The sequence below is a fragment of the Hippichthys cyanospilos genome, chromosome 10 (genome assembly GCF_059441005.1).
Source record: "Hippichthys cyanospilos isolate Australia breed blue-spotted pipefish chromosome 10, RoL_Hcya_1.0, whole genome shotgun sequence".
In the NCBI taxonomy this organism is placed as follows: domain Eukaryota; kingdom Metazoa; phylum Chordata; class Actinopteri; order Syngnathiformes; family Syngnathidae; genus Hippichthys; species Hippichthys cyanospilos.
The window spans coordinates 4,844,748-4,866,687 of record NC_142378.1 but is presented as its reverse complement, the minus strand read 5'-3'; the positions used below and the strand labels follow the sequence as shown (position 1 = coordinate 4,866,687).

The following is a 21,940-nucleotide window of genomic DNA, read 5'->3' as shown; positions in this document are numbered from 1 at the left end:
CATGTTCCTGTGCACGTTTTGGATCCTGTGCATGTTCTGCAGCGCCACCATGTCGAAGGCGGCCGTGTCGGCCTCGCCTCCGCCCTCGTCGTCGTAGGAGATGATGTTCTCCCGGATGTCGTCGTCCTCAAAGGATGCGTGGGCGTCCCGCTTCTGACGCCTTAGGGACAGCGAGAGTGCGCACAAAACTGGCGGGAAAAATACCATGTCAGCTGACCCGAAAAGCCCGATCAAAAAAACTCAACTGGCTGGGGGGCAAAGGCGGGTAGGTGAGGAGCCCCCTCCAGTGGAAATATGAATAACCGCACTTCCCTACCCAGCAGCGTGGTGACGCAGGCCAGCGCCGCCATGAGGATGACCAGGGTGAAGACCAGGGAAGGCGAGGCGGAGGGCGCCGGGCGGCACACGGCGCGCCGCTCCCATCGGCGGCCCCGCGTGCGGGGGCCGCGCTCCTCCGTGCGCATGCCCCCCCGCAGGCACGGGCAGACGGTCACGGTGACCGTGGCGGTGCTGGCCAGGCCCGAGGCGCCGTCCCGCAGCACCACCGGCACGTACAGGCTGACTAAGGACGCGGAGTAGCCCGGCGCCGGCTCCAAGGACGACTGCAGCACCAGGCTGGCCGTCGCGCCTGGGGACAGCCGGGAAGACGCCGTCGTGACTCACCGCGTGATTTTTCAGCGTTTGACGCTTTTTACTGTCCTCTCGCGTCCTTTATTGTCTCCTGACATTCTTTTGCCGCGCTTTAACGTCCGTCCCGTTACATCCTCCGTTACCCTTTACCGTTGTCTACGGCCCTTGACATATGGAGCATACTGCAGCGCTTCTCAAATGGGGCTGCCGATACCCCTAGGGGTACGCAAAGGCACTGCAGGGGACATGTGAGATCTTAAAAGCGTTTCTGCAGGTCTCGGCGTTTAACGCTTTTCCATGGCGCGCGTTTCTTTTCAAATGAAAGACTTATTAACTGGACGGTGAAACAATTTATTGAGGTGTTGTTAGGCCCCCTGTGCAAAATGCTGAGTTTATTTGATCAAATTTTGATTAAAATTCATGCTTTTTATGCCGTGACAGGAACAGTGCGTTGTTTTTTTTTTTCAAATTAAGAGAAAATTAACTGGAACAGGAAGCAACAAATTGCTACATTGTGTTGTAGTGACTCCTTTGCAAAACAAAGACAGACAGTCCCTATAACGCAATTTAGCAATACAGAGCTTCATGTTTCAATTAATATGCTCTTAATTAGAAAAGATAACTTACTCTTCCTGTCATGACATAAAAAAAGGATACATTTTGATTCAAATTTGACAAAAAAAACAGCCTTTTGCAAAGTACTCACTAAACCACAATTTACCAACACTTCATGCTTCATGTTTCAATTAGTTTGCTCTTAAATGTTAGCTCTTAAATGTAGGCTTAAAATAAAGCCTACTGTTCCTTGCATCTCATTAGAAGGCATGAATTTCGATTCCAATTTGACAAAATAAACACAGCAATTTGCAGAGGACTCGCTAAAACACAATTCACCCATACGTAGCTTTAAGTTTCAATTGATTTGCTCTTAATTTGAAAAGAAAACCTACTGTTCCTGTCATCTAATTACAAAGCGCGGACTTTGATTAAAATTTGACAAATCAAACAGCATTTTTCAAAGGAATCACTGCCACGCAATTTATAAATACGTTGCATCACGTTCCAATTAATTGGCTCCTAATTTGAAAAGAATTCCTATTCCTGTCAAGACATTAAGAAGCATGAATCGGAATGTCACATATTGCCTTGAAGTGTCTGAACCGCCCTCGGCGCGTCTTACCGCCGCTGTCCTTGACGGAGAGGTTGAGGGCGGCGCCCGACTCGGGCGCGATGCTGAAGTGGACCGGCGCGTCCTGGCCTCCGGCGTCTCTGTCCACGGCGCGGAGAACCTGAACCACCTGCGGGACGCGGACGTCACGTGAGCCGACGTCAGCTAAAGATGGATATCACGGAGGTGGAAGAGGCGAGAGCGGCGCCGACCTGTCCCGGGGCGGCGGAGTCACAAACGGACGTGCTGTATTGCCTGTCCAATTCGGGCGCGTTGTCATTCTGGTCCAGCGTTTCTATGGCAACCACCACCCTCGACACCAGATTGGGGTTGTCTAAACACGAATGGAAAAGCTATAAATGTTCATGGAGTCGTCCCCCGACTTCCATTAGTTCCGGCGCTCGGACTGATATACGAGTTCTCCGGCGGGCGGGCGGGCGGGCGGGGTCCCCCGGCAAACGCACCCCTCTGCGTGGCCATGACAGTGATGTTGTGCCATTGCTCCCGCTCGCGATCCAGCTCCATCACCGCGCTGATGAATCCCGTGTCGGAGGCGATGCGGAACAGGGCCTCCGGGTCCGACTGAGGATCGATGGAGTACCTGCCGGGCGGAAAACAACGAAAGAGTGAGCGAGCCGGCGAGCGATGGCGCGCGACCGACGAGCGACCGACACCTGATGTTGCCGCTCTGCCCCGTGTCGGGATCCACGGCGTGCACGCGGCCCGCCGAGCAGACGGGCGGGCAGTTCTCCGACACGTCCAGGCGGTAGCGGGCCTGGGAGAAGCGCGGCGGCTCGTCGGCGTTCAGCACCATTACCCGCACCATGGCCTGGTCCTTGAAGGGGCCCTCCTTCAGGTAGCGGGGGTCCACCGAGGGGTTGCTCACCTCCACCGTGAACGAGTACGAATTGCGGCTCTCGTAGTCCAGCAGCTGCTCGGGAAGGCGGGAAATTCAACCCTGTACGCTTTTTGAGACTTTTGCTTGGATAGAAAAACGAATTCTATCATTCGATTGAAGAAAAACTAGCAAAAATGTACTCAGGTTTTTTTTTTTTTTCCCATTATTCGTTGACTGCTTCGTAATTGACACAAGAATCACTTGGTAAAATAATCATGTTGTAGCCTAAATAAATATAAAAATACATAATATATACATAATATATATATATATATATATATATATATATATATATATATATATATATATATATATATATATATATAATTATATATATATATATATATATATATATATATATATATATATATATATATATATATATATATATATATATATATACACAGTATATACACACACCCACACACACGCCATAGTTGATTTAATTTATGTTTATAGGAACACTGTTTTAAAAAAATGTTTAGCAGATTCTTCTGTCTTTATTTGGACTTCCTTTTATCTCATCTGATGGCTGTAATGAGGTGGATTAATTCTCATTAGGGAGCAGATTTGCACACTTAATTTAACATTGGCTGTATGGTCATTATCTGCCAATGTCGTTAAGACCCTCTTTGTGCACAAAGACGCATTTACCTGCTAATTTTAAGACATTATTCCGCAGACGGTTTTAATAGCCGCGCATAAAACGTGATGTTGGCAAATGTGTTTTTGCCGGATTATTTTTCCCGCCGTAACGATGCTTTTTATGTCAATTAAGGAGGAAACGAGCATTTGTGGGCTGAGCAAATGAGATTTTTCAAAAGTACCATGAGGCTATATAAATATATATTTTTTTTTGGGGGGGGGGGGGGGGGTCTCACCTTGTTGAGCACGATGATGGCCTCCCGCTCCTTGGCGCTGACGTTGAAGGTGAGCGCCTCCTCGGCGTCCACGATGGCGAAGTCCAGCAGCGCGTTGTCGCCCACGTCGGCGTCGGTGGCGGTGAGACGGCCCACCTCCACGCCCGGCGCCGCCAACTCGGACACGGAGAAGGACCAGGCGCCTGCCGGAGAGCGCCGACACAAAACAGCCACGTGTAATGAGCTGTTAATGATGATGAAACTCCCGGCGAGCGCAAGGGCAAGACGAGCATCATTACGAATTCATCACGCGCTGAACAGGATGTCGCCTAAATCCCCTGAGCATAAATGTGACGCACAACATTGCGGAGGGACCACATGTTGCATTTCATTCGATGCTTTTTTTTTTTAATGCTGTGAAAGGAAATGTGCAGTTATCTTTTCAAATGAAGAGCAAATCAACTGGAACATGAAGCAAGTGGATTTTTGTCTCATAATTACTGCTGTGCAAAACGCTATTTTCTGCCAACAAACAACATTGTGGAGCAACCGCAAGAGTTGTGTCCTGGGAAATAGCGAAAACTATGAAAAAATATAAATCAATACATTCTTAAAACGCGTTTCAAATGCATGTGTCGACCAACATGAATTTCTATTCATTTTATCACTGAGCAATGATTTGAGATGCCTTTGTTTTGAGTTACAAGCATTGTCACTGGACGAAAGAAGCCCCCAAGTCAAAGCACGTCTGCGTTTCTTATTTTGACCGGCGTTTTGTGGCCTTGTGGGAGTTAGGCCAGCAGCTCGCTTGCAAAGTCACACACGTTTGCTCCGCTTTAATCACAACTGGCGTCCTTGGTGACGGTTAATGACTCAAATAGGCTTCGCTGTATTATAATGAACGTTTAAAAAGAAAAACAACACATATTAAAAAAAAAAAAAGAAAACACCCCTACACATTCAACCAGCATCCCGAACGAGAACATTTGCTTTAATTATCTCTCTAAGAGAAATTAATGACCTCGGGCTCGGCTTCCGGGATGCTAAAGGACGGGGAGGGCGGGGGGGGGGGGGGGGCTCATAGAAGTCAGATTAAAAGTGAATAAATAACACACTGGCGGCACGTTAATATTAAACAGCTTCTATAAAGCGACGTACGGCGGGGGAATATATCACAGGGACGAGCTGGCAGTGGCTTTAAATGCGATGACGAATGGTCGCCCGGCGTGCGCTCGTAGATGATATACGGCACGTACAAACGCGGCATACGTCTCACCGGTCGCTGATTTGGCTGCCCAGTCAAGCGCAAAGCACTGAACTTTAACATGAAATATTAATAGCACGCTACAAGGAAGATGGACATGCTATTTCGCTCTTGTGTGACCAGATGCTGCACGTCGCGGGATAAAAAAAAAAAATAACAATGGCTAACGGGAGCGTTTCAAAGGACAAGTGTCATTTTTCTGCAGGGTAGCGGGATGGCGCTAGCACCCATGAAATCACTTAAATAGACTTTAGGCGCTAAAAGAAGTATACAGGTACTTTCCCTATCAACCAGAACACATAACTTAACTTTGCTGCTACTAGGTTAACGCTAACCAATGGAATATAACATTGAAAAATGAAAAAGTTTCACTTTTAGGCTGCTTTGATGCTAGTCTGCTAGCTTAAGCTAATTTAGCTAACCGCTAACAGAATTTTACAACGTGTATTCAACCAACTTTGCTGCTACTCAGCTAGCTTATCTAACAATGTCAAGTAAAATTTAAAAAAATAAACTTGAGTTTTAGGCTACTTGGTTTAAGCTAGTCTGCTAGCTTAAGCTAGTTTAGCTGAGAAACTTTAGTTACTAACAGAATTATACAATATGTATTCAAGTAATTTTACTGCTAGTCCTCTAGCTTAATACTAACAATGGAAAAAGCCAGAGAAAATTGAAAAAGACAAAAAAAAAAAACTGATGGGGAACAGTCTGGTGGTTGTCAAGAGAAGCTAACGCGAAGATAATGTCGTGTAACATGTCTTGCGGTTTGGAAAACTTTCACACGGAAAGCAAAGTTTGAGTATTTCATGTCTCGGAAATTGAACTGTGGTTAACACTCGTAATTTATTACGCCTGCTGAAAACTAATGTGATATTTTGCCTGACACATGCTAGCATCCGAAAATGACCTCGTTACAGCTGACGGCTAATGCTATTACCATTGTTATTATTTTTTATTTGTATATATAATTGTTCTTTTTTATTTATTATCTACTTATTTACTATGTACATATTTTATGATTATTCATATTTTTATGTATTATTCTTTAGTATTAGTAATATTATTATCATGGTTCTTAGTCATGTATATATTTACGTTTATTATTACCAGAGCTAAGGTACTGTATGTCGTCTTGTTTCGTCTGTGTTAACATATGCAAAAATGCGATTTTTTTCCAAGATGTCGGCGCCTCAATTGTTGTGGCGATGCCGAGCGAGGTGAGGTTCTGCTCACTGCGTCTGAAGTGAGGCGGGTTGTCGTTGACGTCGCTGAGCATGACGGTGACCGTGGTGGTCCCCGACAGGCCCCCCAGGTGGCCCCCCATGTCTCTGGCCTGGAGGACCACCAAGTACTCCTCCTGGGTCTCCCGGTCCATGTTGGGGACGGCCGTCCTCAGGACGCCTGAGCGGAGGGCAGAGTCGGATCAGCGCCGGCGCGTCGCTCGCGATCAACGTCAAATTTGGCAGTTGGGGCGATGAAAAGCGCCACTCCTAGCAAAACGCGCCCGTGCTGTGCGGACAAGATGAGTCGACGTGATTTTTTTTTAAAATCTGAACGCATTACTTTCATGTCAAACTAAGAATTTTCCCAAGAATTTTGTTAAATTTTTCCAGAAACCATGAAAAGAATTCTATTCAAACAAAAAAAAATTGCTACAAAAAATGACAACTTTTGGCAACAAAGCATTCTTTGAAGCGACTCAACTCACTTCAACACAAGTCATTACAACGTTCATTACATTACGTTTTTCAAAATTTTTTTGCGAGTGGCAGTTATACTACAGTGGCCCCGCCTCATTTTCCATGTATTGAATGTTGAACAGCAATTTTTGTGCACTTGTGTCATTTTTGTACGATACCGCTAATACTTTTGATACACAAAATGTCCCCAAAAATCCAAACACCAGAAAAACAAATCAAAACAATTGCATAATTTGAAAGAAAGCCAATATGTCATCTTCCTTAAAATTACATTCAAAATTTATTATAGGGCCTTAGGGAAGCTTTTTTCATGAAGTTTCATTTTGCAATCACTAGTTAATTGTCCTTTATGAAGCACCTGTGATTTTCCTATAGATGACACTGCTGATTTGAAGATGTACAAGCCGTCATCTTCACACCAAGAGCATGATCTAGAAGGCTCCAAAAATATCACAGGTGCTTCATGAAGCTTCATGTTCTCATCACTACTAAACTGTCCTGTAAAAAATGTTGATTCCTGTAGATGGCGCCCTTGATTTGAAAATGCAATTTCCACTGCACTAGCCGTCAGCTTAAACCAAGAGCATGAGCTCGAAGGGTCCAAAAATATCACAGGTGCTTCATGAAGCTTCATTTTGCCACCGCCATTAAATTATCCAAATTTCGAGCGGTCCCGACCTGTCTGCGGGTCCACCGAGAAGTACTCGTGCCCCTGCGTGATGGCGTAGACCAGCTGGGCGCTGTTTCCGTACGTGGGGTCGTCGGCATCGCTGGCCGTCACTTGGATGATGGACGTCCCTACGGGGACAGTCCACAAACGCTTTGCACTTGCACAAAGGATTAACGCGGCATAAGCTTCCGTGTCCGTCCATATGTTTATGATGAAAAAAAAAACAACTCACACATGATGCCGGAAAATATGATGCGAGCAGCGGAGCGCAGCACGCACCTGCCGCTCGATTGTTTGGAGTGGAAAGCTTGTTTTTTTTTTTTTTTTTTGGCGCGGCGGGGAAGTGGATTACGCAGAGGCGGGCGTCAAAGCTAATCGGCTCGCCGGGCGATTGGATGGATCGTCGGAACGGTTTGCGGAGAGATTACGGGCCCCGAAAGACGGACTTTGGTCATTTTTTTTTCCCCGATGTTTTTACCGAATGAAAGGTAATCACCAGGATGTCAGTCATCACAAAGGCGCCATAAATGCTTCAAAGCGAGTATTTTCCGAACGCGCGGCAGCTCCCATTTTCATATTTCCAAGGCTTAACCCGTATTTAACCTGAAAATATCGGGGGTCTATAAGGACAAGAAATAAAATATTGAACGTCACGCTTGAGTCCTTCTGGTGTGTGCAACTTGGCCACTAGGGGCAGTAGAACATAGTCTTACAGAAAGTCTTACACAAAGGAAGACTTTTACTCAATCGATGTACGTGACTTAATAAACTGATGTTTCTTTGTTTTTCGCAGATAATAACACATCCATATTTGTCATAGTGTCTGTCTAATTGTGTTGCACTACTGTTTGTGTTCAAATAGCATTTTAGAGTGTAGATTTTAGTGCCATCTGGTGGTGAACGTCTGCCAAAGTCAGTTGAGTTTAGTGCTCGTATGAAAAAAAATCATACAAAGAGATGGGAATTAGTTTTTTTTTTTTTCAAATGCTCCCATTCAAAATATTTTTCTTATAACTAAAATGAATTTGTGTGAACATTGGGAAAAATGTATATTGCACTGAAATGACCTTGTATTTTCTTTTTTAAATAAATTGTTAGCGCTTAAATCTCGTAGCGGTTTTGGACCGCTATGAGATCGGTTCAAGCTAAGGCGTCTTCGGCGCACCTATGTTGGCCATCTCGGGCACGGTGGCCACGTAGGGCTCGGCGGGGAAGACGGGCGGGTTGTCGTTGATGTCCTGCACTCTGATGATGAACTGCGAGGACGGCTCCAGGGCGCGGCCCGTCAGCCGGTCGGTGGCGGTGGCGGTCAGCCGGTACTGGTCCTTCTCCTCGCGGTCCAGGGACTTGGTGACGTGGATGTTGCCCGTGTTGCTGTCGATGACGAACACCGATCCCACCCCTTCGCCCTCCAGCGTGTACTTGGTGTGCCCGTCCCCTCGGTCCATGTCCGTGTGAAGCTGGCGGGTCAAAGACAAACGAACAGCGTTAGCGTCGGCGGCTAATTGACGTTCATTTGAAGACGCCGGCTTTGCGCATTAGGAAAACGACAACATCGAAGCGGCCGTTTTCCCATGTGTTTACAACTCCTGCACACTGCAGGAATGCTGCTAACTACATACTATTTTGCACTACCTAATATTTTGCACCCTTATGAATTTCTTCCACTCCATCTAATCCATCATATCTTCAGGATGTGAGTCTATTCTTATATTAGTGACTCATTATCACTATTACTCTTTTTATTGCCTACTATTGTCTACTTTATTATTATGTCTATTTTGTAGAATGTAAGTGAACAGAATAAGAATGACTTTGTGTGGTGTTACTATGCACGTGACAAAAAATACATGTATCATCGTGAAGAACGTGGGGATAATATGTGATGTGGAGCTCGTAGCGCACATGCAGCGTAATTCGGGTTACAATGTGACGTGCTCGGTCGGTCAACGAGAAATCAATGGGACCAGGTGTTAGCGCGTGTGCGCGGTGCTAACGGGAGCGTGCCGATGCGCGCGGCTCGTTAGCTGAATCCAAGCACACAAGCCAGAGGAGGTGTTGGAACCTCCAGAACCTCAAACAAATCCTGCAGCCATCTGCTCGCTATTTAAGACTAGACGTACATCGTGACCTGTGCGAGGGTCCGCTGAGAAATAATGTGGGGTGTGTTTGCCAGCTGGGTGCTCAGATTTCATAAGGAAATTGTATTTAAAAAAAAAAAACAACTAATAATAATATCATAATAATAATACCAAGATGTTTTTTGCAACATGTTTTTTTTTCTTGGGCTGTGTTGGACGATACCATTGCACCACTTGTACAAAAAAAAAATTGGTTTTGATTTAGCCTTCTTTTTTTTTCCACCCACAATTGTGCGATTCATGTACAGTACAGTACATTCATTTTCCCATGGATTACTTATGAGGGGAAAAATGATATAAAATATCTGGGCAAAAATGTAAAATACTAGTCATAATATGTTACTTTAATCAGAAAAAAAGATTACATAAATACACACACACACACACACAGATATATATATATATATATATATATATATATATATATATATATATAATTTAATTTTTTTCCAAGAATTTAATGCAAAATGAGTTATGAACTATTTCCTTTCCTAAGCAGCCATAATTTACTACTCGTACAACAGACAGCAAAATGATAAGGAAAAAAATAGGGTGAAAAAAATTGTTATGTTCATGATTTGCGAAGATTTTTACACTAAATATAAATAATTAATTTTTATGAGAATTTGATAAATTAATTTCATACAAGAATTTGGTCCCAATTTCACAATTGCAAAAATGCATGCAAAAATTCTTGTAAATTTTTTTCAGGCAAAAAAAAAAGACAAAACAAAACAAAAAAAAAACAAAACAAGAATTTTACATGTGATTTTTTTATGGTAACGAGGTAGAGAGTTTGTTTTTTGGGGGGGATATGTAAAAGCTGCTGGTAGGAAAATTCAATCCCCCGCAAAATGATTTGTTTTTGTAAATTTTCCATGGACATCAACGTATTACAAGAAAAAAAAAAAAGAGAGAGGGACGAGCGTGCGAGTGTGGCGAAAGTCCGCGCGGCATTAGTCAGCCGCTGAGCTTTGCGACCAAGAACCTTGGCCATCTTTCCGCCCCGGGGCCACGAGCGCTCATGGTAATCTCGCTAGTCTTACTCACAAGCCGGCACATATTTACTCAGAAATTAATCATGAGCTCATCATGTGCAACTGCAACTAGAATGTCATGGGAAATGGGAGGACAGACCTCCGCCCGGGCTGAACAATCCTCAACGTGCATCTGACTTGTTAGGCAATGCTGTTCCACTCCGATCCTGTAGGTGGCGGTAATGAATATAACTTTGCATTGTAGTAGCACTTGATGGAAGGTTACAGCAATGCTAATATCTGTATAATCTCGATTTTCTTCAGTCATTCTGAACAAAAATGATTTTAATCGATTTTCATGGAAGAAAAGGTTTGATTTATTTAACAAAAACAATCTAGTGAAAAATATTCAGCCGGAAATGTAGAATACGTACTATACTATGACATAATGCTAAAACTACATTGATTCATTTTATTATCATTAATGACAAAAACGAATATTTAAAATCGGTTACATGTAAATTTAACATTCATACGTTGTACATAACGTGTACATAACTAATTTTGCATGGCGAGTTAGCATTAAGCTAGGAAACGTTCCTCAAATGAAACGATATGGTTTGGCAGAACCTGGTGACAATGCTAATATCTGTTAGCCTGTTAATAGCGTTTAGAACTGAAAGTTAGCTTGAAGCTACCAAACTTTATCGGATGCCTTATCCGTGCAAACGTTCCTAATAAAGTGGCGGGTGGGTGTGCATATGGATCTCACGCATAAATACAGCCGATAGGGTCCAACATAAACCCAAAGTATATCTGCGCTGGCGGATAACGTTGAGGATTAAAAAAAAAAAAAAAAAAGAATGGCGCACCCTACACTCTACAGTTTGCTTGATAAGCGATATATATTTATTTTTTTATTCATCCCTCCCGTGCCTTCGTTTCTTGCTCAAAGCCACCAAACATTGTGTGTAGTTGCGTGTGTGTGTGCGTGGCATCCCATCACCCCCTCCTGGGTTGTGTGTAATTGTTGTCTCAGTCCCGCTGTGCTTCAGTCAGTGTGAAAAGGAAGGAGGAATGTTTTTTCCCCGCCTGGCAAACAAAGCGGCAAAAGCAAAATGATGGCGCCGCAATCAGCCGCAACCTTTTTTCCACCTCCTGCTACAAAGGTGGGGACACCACATTTTGTTTTGTTTTTTCGCCTCGCCCCGATTTCAGCAGTGCTGCGTTGTAATCAAATACAAATGCGGTGGCGCTTTGAGGGATGAGTCCAATTTGTTACATGATCATATTTGTAACTCAAATCATTTTTCCGCATTGATATGAAGGGAAAGCTCCATCGAAAATTTTAGTAAATTTCAGATTATATGTTGCAACTTTTTGGCGAATCTTTTTTGTTTTATTACTAACCACCAGGGGGCAATCTTCCAATCAACAAAGGAAAACAGAAGAAGATGTTATCGGGGTATTATTTTTGAGTTTGAATTGCTATTTTACTCACCGCCGAGAGGAAAGCTCGACTAGTAAACACACCAGGCGTATTACTGTTGTGTTGGTGCAGTATTCTAACAATCTGAGCGCGCAGGTATGTTCAGTCTATGTTGAAGGCATGATGTTGCTGGAAGCAGGCAGTTTAACAAAAGGCAAAAATTTTAAAAGCGTTCATGTTATCTTCACTTCATTATCACACTTTTAGAAAATACAATGGTAAATCAAGCCAGTATTGGCCCAATACCAATACGCTCGTATTGGATTTCCCCTTTTACCTATTTGAAAGAAAAATCGGAGAACCACAATTTCCCTAAAAAATAAGAAGCATTCATTGCCTGGTAATAAAACTTTCACTCTCATGCAAAATGACAGAAATGGAATCAGGCCGCTCAAACTTCTCAATGCCTGACTGACAAAATCAACTTTTGTGCGTGATTACATTTCACGGATTCAAGCGTCGCGGTTGAATCCCTATTTCCAGCGGTCTTTTTGTGGCAAAAGTATGCGCGCGTCCACCGAAGCGCCGAGTGGCGGCGAACAACGGCAGGCTTTATTTTAACGCGTGGGCCCGGCTTTACTGCGCAAATATGGAAGTAGCATTCCCCTGATTGCTTGAGCGCCGCTCGGCGACTGTATCAATAACAAGCAGAGCGGGATATTAAACATTTATGAGGGGAACGCCGCGCGGCTAAGAAACCAATCTAGGCTGTCATTGTAAAGTATATCGGGCTCACTCCGAAGTGGCTGCCGGCGTTCCCCTGTTAGCGTTACGCCTCGTCGCTTTGACTCGCCCGCATCGGAGCAAAGCTGTCAAATGCCACAAGTGCGTGTATTTGTGTCGGGGGGGGGTCTCGTGGGGCTTGGGGTGGGGCATCCCGCCCAGCTTGTGTGGAATTTTTTAGGATTTAAGCGAGATCAGTAAAAATATGTTTTTTTTTTCCTTTGGCTTTATTTAACCCTTCATTTATTTAACCCTAACTCCTAACCCACATTGCATTTCCCCCCCCCTAATTTTGCAAATGCTTTTAAAGGCGAAAATATTATTAATTAGGCGAAGTTATTCATGAACTTTTTTTTCCTGCAACCACTCAAATTGTTCAGTGGCATCAGTTGTAAAGGTTACATTTATCAACAACCACAAAAAAAAAGAAAAACTACTACTACTTTGTAGTCTTTGTACTGTGTCAAACTCAAGGCCAGTGGGCCAGATCCGGCCCGCCACATCATTTTATGTAGCCCGCGTAATACTGATTTGACTTCAAGTTTCTGTCTAAATGCCAAAAATTGCAAGTTTTCTTCAACCTTTCAAAACTAGAGGGGGAAAAAAAGAACACTTTTTGTTCCCAATCTCGGTTTTGAACAGTTTTTACTGGCCTCTGATCTCAAAACTTCAGTAAGTGTATGACAAATACTTCAAACGTATTTGACTTGACAGTCTACAAATTACAATGTGGCCCACGATAGAAATGAGTTTCTATCGCCACCTACTGTCTTGAGGTGAAACACAAGTCAACCAAAGAATTTTTTGTTTGCTGACATAGTTTGACCGCCGCTCAACGGGATGTTGCAAAAATCGCAGGAAAATCAATGTCATAAATACCATTGAAACGCATGTCAAAAATTGTAATTATAATGGTTTTATATGGGCCAAAATTTGGACAATTGTTATTTTTGTACACAAAATCTTGCACGTCCAGGTGCAATCACATAGAAATGTCAGAATGGTTTTAATCAGAAAATATGTCATTCTTGCATGTGTGACTTATCTGAGTAACCGATTTATGCTGATGTTTGGACTTTTTTTGTAGTTCTACTTATGATAGCCGTGCCTACCGAATTTCATTACGCCAAGTGAACCTAGCTTTGTATTGACTTTTTTTTTTTCCTACGCATATCTTCTGACTGTGACATCACACACGATTTTTTTCACATGCGAAGCTCTGGCCTTGCAGTTATGACTTCTCTGTTTTATGAAAAGTCATCAACCTTTGCAAGTTTGTTTTTGGAGGACAACCCGAAATGACCAAAACAACTCTAAAAAGTCCACTTCACACTAAAACGCCAAGCGTTTTTTTTTTCAAGCTCGGCCCCTTGAGACGACTTTCATGTGGCAAAGCGAAAGTGGCTTTGGATTGCCAGCACCTCGGGCAGCAACCAGACATGCAAAGAAACAAAACAACAAAGACGGTTTTGAAAATTCAAGCACCCGGAGCTTGTTTGAAGGCAGCCTCTGACCTCTGCATGACTTCTGGTAATTCGGTTTCATTTGGATGATCATTCATTCCATTTGTTACTCTTTTTCCGTATGACATTTCAAAAACTAAATGCGGCGGTTATACACACAGTTCTCGCTTCTGTTCCAAGCTCTTAAACACAATTAGTACTGTATTTTCCGCACTATAAGGCGCACCTTCGACGAATGGCCTATTTTAAAACTGGTTTCATATGTAGGGCATGCCGCATAATCAGGCACATAGAATAGAAGCTACTCAACTGATTATTTTCAGATCTGGCTTGTGTCAACTTTGCAAGCACTAGTGATACCGTATCACCAAACTACACCATGCTTCCATGAATGTCCACTGTGAAGCGCACTGGACGCTGAAAAATAATTAATGTGATACATTTTCGAAATAAGGAGAAGACTGGTGGACCACTACTTTGTTTAGATCTTAAGGTTTGACTTTTTGGTTGGACTTACCCGTCCGATGAGCACAGGTTCAGGGCCCCGGTACTCCTCGATGACGAAGAACTGGTTCCACAGCCAGCTCCTCTTCCGACGAGTCCGCGGCCAACCGGTTCCTTGCAAAGCTCTGTCGTCCCGCGACCTCACCTGGCCCGTCTCGGAGTTTAACCGGAGTGCGTTTGAGTCCTCCTCAATTAGCCCTTCAACTTCTTCACGGGTCCTCCTGTGGCTCGTGGCGAGTTTGGTCGCTAAATCCGAAGATGGACCGAGACCTGGCGGATCTCGCGAAGAGACGCGACAGGCGCAGAAGAAGAAGAGAAGGACGACGTGCCCTCTCATTGCTGAGGTCTCAGTGGACAGGCGAGGAGATGATCAGCGGTGCAACCTTCACGGCCATCTTCCCAGTGCGCCACTGGATCATATTGTGCAGATTCTGTTTGAGGAATAAAGAAGAGTTTTTGGTTCAGAAACAATGATCTTTGTCAAAGAAAAAAAAAATAAATGGAAATTTTTGTTCAACAAAGTATCTTCTAGTCCCGCCGATTCATATCAGGAACATGATGACAGAAATACCAATATTGAAATTATGCAATGCATCGGAGACACTTTTACTGTCTTCCTACCAAGACGGGTGGGTGTGGAGTAAAGGTTGATATTATCATATCAAAAGGCCACTTTTCAGAAGGCTTCCATTCACAAGTGTATAACTTCCAGAAGAAGAACATTAAATGCTCGACTTTAGCAATTTTGTCATTACAATCACCGGCAAGCCGACCAAATGAGCTCATTAACCTTGTGGGCTCTCTGAACCGTTTTAGCTTCTTAACACAAAGGCGAGGAAACTTTCAAAAATTGCGCTTTGGATTTCATCATTTCCAACTTCAGCTCTTTAAAGGGGTCAATTATATATATATATTATATATATATATATATATATATATATATATATATATATATATATATATATATATATATATATATATATATATATATATATGAATGTAAATAAAATATATGAAATTGTAACCAAAATCCAGGGCGTCAGAACACAAGTGACCTCCGCTGACCTGCCCTGAAAGCGTGACAGGAACTTGCTGCGCTAGTGGTTGCGCCGCCACATATACTTTGAACTTTTTAATGTTGCTTCTGTTCTCCCGGGAGCAAAACCGGTTCTGCAGCGAGGCAGCAAAAACTGTACGGTACATGCAAAAATGGACATGTGCAAGAAGTGGGGTTGAAGACGATGAACGCAATCAAAAGCAGGATGAAGCAAAATTGTATTTGAAACGCTGCGGGGGAGTAAGACTTTAGACTTGACTTTCATTCAGGTGAAACTCTTCTACCGCACGTCACACCTGACAATTTTCCACACTTTCTGCTTTCTGTTGACCCTAAATATTTAAAATCCTCCACCTTCTAGATGTCTTCTCCAAGTATCTTCACTCATGGGTTCCTCTGACTCCATTTTGCAGCAGATAAACTTCATTCCAAACTTTACCAAGGCTTCTCCTCCACCTGTCGCCTCCTCTCGCAACATCATTCTCAAGGCAGATTGAATATGCGAGTCAAAATCGACAAAAACGGTAAATAAACAGAATGACAGGAAAAAAAAAAATAGTTTTGACTGTTTGGCCATAATTGCCCAGCCAAAGTTGGGAATCACTTTGATATTTTTGCGGACAGAAAACTTCATACGAGCGTCATAAGGTGAGGGGTGATGACCTCATTCAAGATGCTCTCCACCTCCTCTTAATTAGAGCTCGTCATCAAGCGACACGACCTCATCCAAAAAACATGACGTGATTGCTTCCTTTTCCGTGTCGGGATGCCTCACCTGAATCCGCCCGCCCGCCCTTCCTCCGCACCCCAACCCAATTTGCCGGCATCTGTTATCTCCTCTTTGCACGCATGCATGGCAGCCGCTCAGGCATTATACACACACACACACACCAACACACACGCGTGTGCAAAGAGACCTAACCGACGTTGTGCGTGTCAGGATCAAATGCGGAAATTCCGCCGCGCGCGTGATCAATGCGGCGGCTAAAACGCGGCGCGAATAATGACGGCGGCTAAACAAATGCGCAGGGATCCATTTCCATGCAAATGAGCCCCGGGCGGCTTTTTTGATGACGCCGTAAAACAGCAACACAACATTGTCACGGCAGTTAAAGCGCCGCCACGTAATAACTCGCGCTTCAATTAAGCCGTGCGATGGACGCAACCCCGGCTTCCCATTGGTTGCCGCGGCAATCAAAGGCCGCAGCCTCAACTGTCACACGGCACCTCTGATGTTAGTACGAGGGTTAGTTTTACACTTCTGTTTTAATGCAATCGTAGCAGGGTTGTCACTATCGAATATTTTTGTCACGAGTATTGTATCGATTGCGTCGATTCATCAAATAATGGGACCCAATTATACTTTGAATTGAAATCGCAAAACCATTTTTTTCTCCTTTGAAGATTATTTACCAAGTGGTGGTGTTTATTTTTTGGCGATCAAAAACCAAAGTCAAACGGTGAGATTAATCATTGTTGGGAGGCTGAAATTTTAGGATTTTGATAGCTAAGTCAAACAACGGCTTTGACGATGACTTGATTATTGTAATGCTTATTGATTAGTCGATTCATTTCTAGTTATTCTAGTTATTATCTAGTTACAGCAAAGTAGCGTTGCAATAAAACAAAAGAAATGGCAATACTATTGTGCTGTGTCTATTGAATATTTTTAGATTCTTCTATCGATTGTCCCCTCAATTAATTGAATAGTAATTATTTATTAATGTTAATCACAATCATGATGATTTATAATCATTTATATACATATATGAATATATATGTGTGTGTGTGTGTATATATATATATATATATATATATATATATATATATATATATATATATATATATATATATATATATATATATATATATACACACACACACATACATGAAAATATATAGATATATAGTTCAGAAAAGTAATCTAATAATTATTATTTTTTTATTATTTCATTACTGCTTTAGCATCAGAAGACAGGCTAAAATATTGATAGTTAAAAGTAAAGGAAGGTGTTTGTAAATATCTTTTTTAACACAACGATAATCAGTCTGCTTTTATAGAGGATTAAAAAATGAGATCATTGAACATATAAAGGCTGAAACTGAGGACTTGGACAATTTTAGTTTTTTATACAAGTGGTTGTCAACTTGGGGTCTGCGGACCTCTGGGGGTCCATAGCCTGACTGCAGGGGGCCAATCAGATAATTTGGGTAATTAACAAAATAAAAAATGCTGAATTTTTTTCATTACTGCTTTGGTCTTTAGAATCAGAAAACAAGGTAAAATATTGATAGTGAAAAGTAAAAACAGATATTTGTAAATACGTCTTTTGAGAATATTTAACGTCAAAAGGCTGAAATTGAGCATTTGAACAGTTGTGGTTCTTTAAACAATAATTTGATAATCCATAGCTGTTGATGAATCAATGCACCTTTTGTTATGAGTACCCTCAATTGTTTATTTGATGCATACACGCAACAGAATTAAAAAAAACAAAAAAAATCTTGGTTGCGCAGGATCCATACTAAGAACACCCACTTGAGTTTGCAAATAGAGTAGCTATGATTCCTTTCAACATGCCAGACAATTCCCCATGCAGTTCCCTCCCAAGGAGACGCTTGCCTGCTGGATTAGCGCGTTCCTGACACCATTTATCATCATCCATATGTAACGCTTCTCGCTAAGCGATGTAAAAGCCTCATTTTAAATCCCTTCAAAAACACACACAGGAAAAAAAAAAAAAAAGTCCGTCTCCCGGAGCACTTTTGTCTCTGGCGGTTATTGTGCTTTTTTAGCGCAAGCTTAGCTTCGCCGGCTTTATGTCATTCACTCTTGTTGCCAGTGTGTGTGTGTGTGTGTGTGTGTGCGTGTGTCTTGCAAGGATGAAACCCAAAGCGTGATTTGCCGGTCGGGATGATGAGTGGCGACATCACTCCAAATGGCAAATCGCTGTTCCCGTGGCACTTTGCTCTGCAACAACTTCCATTTTTATTAATAAAAATAGAAGGCGGCGTGCAATGCATGCCAGGCCTTTTACGGATACGAGTAGATGGAGGAAAAAAGGGGGATGAATGGGAGGACGGAGGTATGGATGGATAGATGGGGGGAGAAGTGGGGGTTAATGGTTAAAGTACAAGCTTGGCGGGCTGAAATGACCAAAGCGGAGACACGTTCTGTCCCATTTGAGCATCTCTGGTCGCCTTAGTGCTTATAGAGCTCTCATCCATCCTTAGCGCGCGCGCACACACATCACACACTCACGCTGATAGGCACACACACATCTAAAGGGGGTGAAAGGAGCGCAACCTTGCAATTTTCCTATGTGGACGAGACAAAATGTCCCCATAAAGAAATGCTCCCGCATTAAAAGGTGGAATGTCAAAAATGGTGCCCTTTAGGATAGAAAAACATGAACGCACACAATTCCAGACACACACACACACAGCGGAGGGCGTAGAAGAAGCTTAACATAGCTTTTCTCTTATATGGAGAAGACAGGATGTCCCCCCCAAAAAATGTTCCAACATTAAAAGGTGGAATGTCAAGATTTTTGCCACTTAAGATGGAAAAACGTGAATACACACAAGCACACACACGTTTAATGGGTTAAGGAGGAGAGCAACCTAGCAATTTCCTTATACGGAGACGACAAAATGTCAAAATGTCCCCGCAAAGGAATATTTCCACATTCTTTTATAGTGTGTCAAGATTTGTGCCACTTATGATAGAAAAACATGAACACACACAAACACACGTTTGATGTGATTCACAAGTCTAAGGGGGTAAGGGAAGCTCAACCGAGCAATTTTCTTATGTGGGCAAGAAAAAATGTCATCATAAAGACATAATTCCACATTAAAAGGTGGAATGTCAAGATTTGTGCCACTTATGATAGACAAACACGAACACTCATAAACACACATTCACATTAGTCTAAGAGAGTAGAAGAAGCTCAATATAGCTTTTTTTTTTACACGGAGAAGACAAAACGTCCCCATTATGAAATATTTCTACATTCGGAGGCAGGATTTGTGCCAATTAAACTAGAAAACATGAACACGCAAGCTCACACACAAGCCTAAGGGCATAGAAGGTGCTCAGCGTCGCATTTTTCTTATCTACACATGAAAAAATGTCCTCACAAGGATAGAAACACTAGAAATGACAAGGTTTGTACCCCGTAAAGACACAAAAACAAGAACTGACACACATACGTACATTGGGGAATCATCACTGTTGGCAGGATTTATGAATTGAGCCCTGCTGCAAAAGTGGAACAGGAAGTTGGCCATTTTGATTTGAATCAGCCAATCGGCATTAAGTTGCTCCTTGGAAAGTGTTAAAAACAAGCCCCTGGTGACAGTTTTACTAACTGACACAAAATAGGGTGGACATGTCCATCATAGCAAGCCACATAAAATATTCCCCCAAAAAATGAACGGAACGTCGGCCATTTTGGTTTGAATCAGCCAATCGGCATTAAGTTGCCCCTCGGAAAGTTTTAAAAACAAGCCCCCGCTGTCGGTTTGGTCAATTGACACGTAACTGGGTGGACTTGTCCATCACACAAAAAATTGTCAAGAACCCTTTCCAAAAAACGAACAGGAAGTCGGCAATTTTGGTTTGAATCAGCCAATCGACGTGAAGTTGCCCCTCAAAAAGTTATGAAAATAAGTCCCTGATGCGATTGACACAAAATTTGGTGGACTTGTCCATCACTGCAAGATGTGCAAAGGAGGAAGTCGTCCATTTTGGTTGGAATCCATTTTTGGGCCATTTAAGCATTCAAGCCATAACGCACATTAATACACATGAGAAAAAACATTACCGCATATGCAATAAAAAGCGTAAAAAGAAATGAACCATTATTAAGAATTTTTTTTTTCATATTTTGCCAGTACAAAGATTTTGTCAATGTTTATTCCCACTTTGTTTCGGGACTTTTTGAAATGCTCTCGGAACTGACAATTCACATTGACGAAACATCATTATCACACACACACACACGGATGCACATGTGCACTCACACAGCCCCTCACGCACATCTGGCCCTGCTTGTTAGTGCCTCCCAAGTTAGCGGAGAGACGCACTAAAACTGCCCGCGGCATGACCTTGTCTCGTTAAGAGGCCGGACAGTATAATAATAATAAGAAGAAGAAGAACAACGTGAAATAAAGTGACCTACTTGATGCCCCTCCCCTCCGACGTGATTCACACACTGGGTCTGAGCCGCGTATCATAAGCAGCGCTGGCGATACTGACGATGAGGATGATTTGGCGCCGAAGGCTGCAGGTGATGACAACATGGGTGATGATGATGATGGTGCACGTGCATACGCAACAAACACAGAAAAAAAAAGAAGAAGAAGAAAAAACTGTGAAAAATGAGGCGAAAGAAGACGGAAAGTCAAGCTGGGCTTGCCGTACCCCGCGTGCAGCCCGACGCGATCCTGCGCGAGGTGGAGGACGCGGAGGTTCCTGCGAGCTTGACGCGAGGTCTGTCCTCTTCACCCAGCTTCCCTCTCGCACACTCGCTCGCTCTCTCTTTCTGGCTCTCGCTCTCTCTCATCCCTCACTCGTCTTTTCCCTCCATTAGTCTTCGGCGTGGAGGAGGCGGCTCTCTAAAAGCTTGCTATTTTTGAGGAGGGACACTTTGCCAAGCATTTAGGGGCGTCTCGCTTAGACACTACCCACACGCGTGCACACACACATACACACTGATCCAAACCCGGTTCACTTTTGACCGGAGGCGAGGTAGCCGGACCTAAGCTGCAACCATGTAAGCCATCGATACAATAATACAACATCGCAGAACACACAAAAAAAAATTTGGGGCTATTGTTTTGACTTGGGAAATCGGTGTCTTAATTAGACAGGAAGTTGTTTATTTTGTTTTGGAAGTGGCCATTTTTTTTTATCAGACGCTTTAATCCATGGGCGTCAAACTCATTTTTATCATGGGCCACATTGTAGTTTTAGTTTATGTCGGAGGGCCATTGAGAATGGGAAGTGAGATGGATTGTACACATTTTGAAAACAGAGGCCGCAAAATACTGTTCAAAAGGGGTAATGGTAACAAAAAAATGTGTAAAAGTTGTAGAAAACATGCAAAATTTGCTATTTTAGGGAGAAATTTGTAATCATAATTAGCATTTCGTGGGCCATATTAAATGATGCAGCGGGCCGGATCTGGCCCCCGGGCCTTGAGTTTGACACAAGTGCTTTAATCCATCCGTCCATTTACTATAGCTGCTTATTCTGATACAGGTCAAGGGCTTGCTGGTGCCTATCCCAGCTGTCTTGGGGCAGTCAACCTCCATCGTTTTAGCTTCTCCTCCATCTGTTGCCTACTCTCACAACATCATTGAGATTGCACATCCATCCATCCATTTTCT

General features: G+C 42.9%; 1 protein-coding gene across 5 annotated transcripts in view; it reads right to left on the bottom strand.

Moving 5' to 3' along the window:
* Positions 1-21,940, bottom strand: part of LOC148416702 (cadherin-24-like) — a 43,613-nt gene that overhangs the window by 3,012 nt on the left and 18,661 nt on the right. For 2 of the 5 annotated variants that reach the window (XM_088425062.1, XM_088425064.1), the window contains 11 exons: positions 14,501-14,918; positions 8,356-8,650; positions 7,199-7,318; positions 6,054-6,221; positions 3,578-3,759; positions 2,473-2,729; positions 2,263-2,399; positions 2,011-2,132; positions 1,811-1,928; positions 317-628; positions 2-188 (listed from right to left, as the gene is read on the bottom strand). In XM_088425062.1, coding sequence (XP_088281188.1) covers positions 2-188; positions 317-628; positions 1,811-1,928; positions 2,011-2,132; positions 2,263-2,399; positions 2,473-2,729; positions 3,578-3,759; positions 6,054-6,221; positions 7,199-7,318; positions 8,356-8,650; positions 14,501-14,824 — 2,222 coding nt within the window. In that variant the 5' untranslated portion in view covers positions 14,825-14,918. Of the gene's footprint in view, position 1; positions 189-316; positions 629-1,810; positions 1,929-2,010; positions 2,133-2,262; positions 2,400-2,472; positions 2,730-3,577; positions 3,760-6,053; positions 6,222-7,198; positions 7,319-8,355; positions 8,651-14,500; positions 14,919-15,898; positions 16,019-20,730; positions 20,833-20,972; positions 21,167-21,940 lie in introns of those variants that run through there. The other 3 variants (XM_088425060.1, XM_088425061.1, XM_088425063.1) reach the window with 3 other exon arrangements.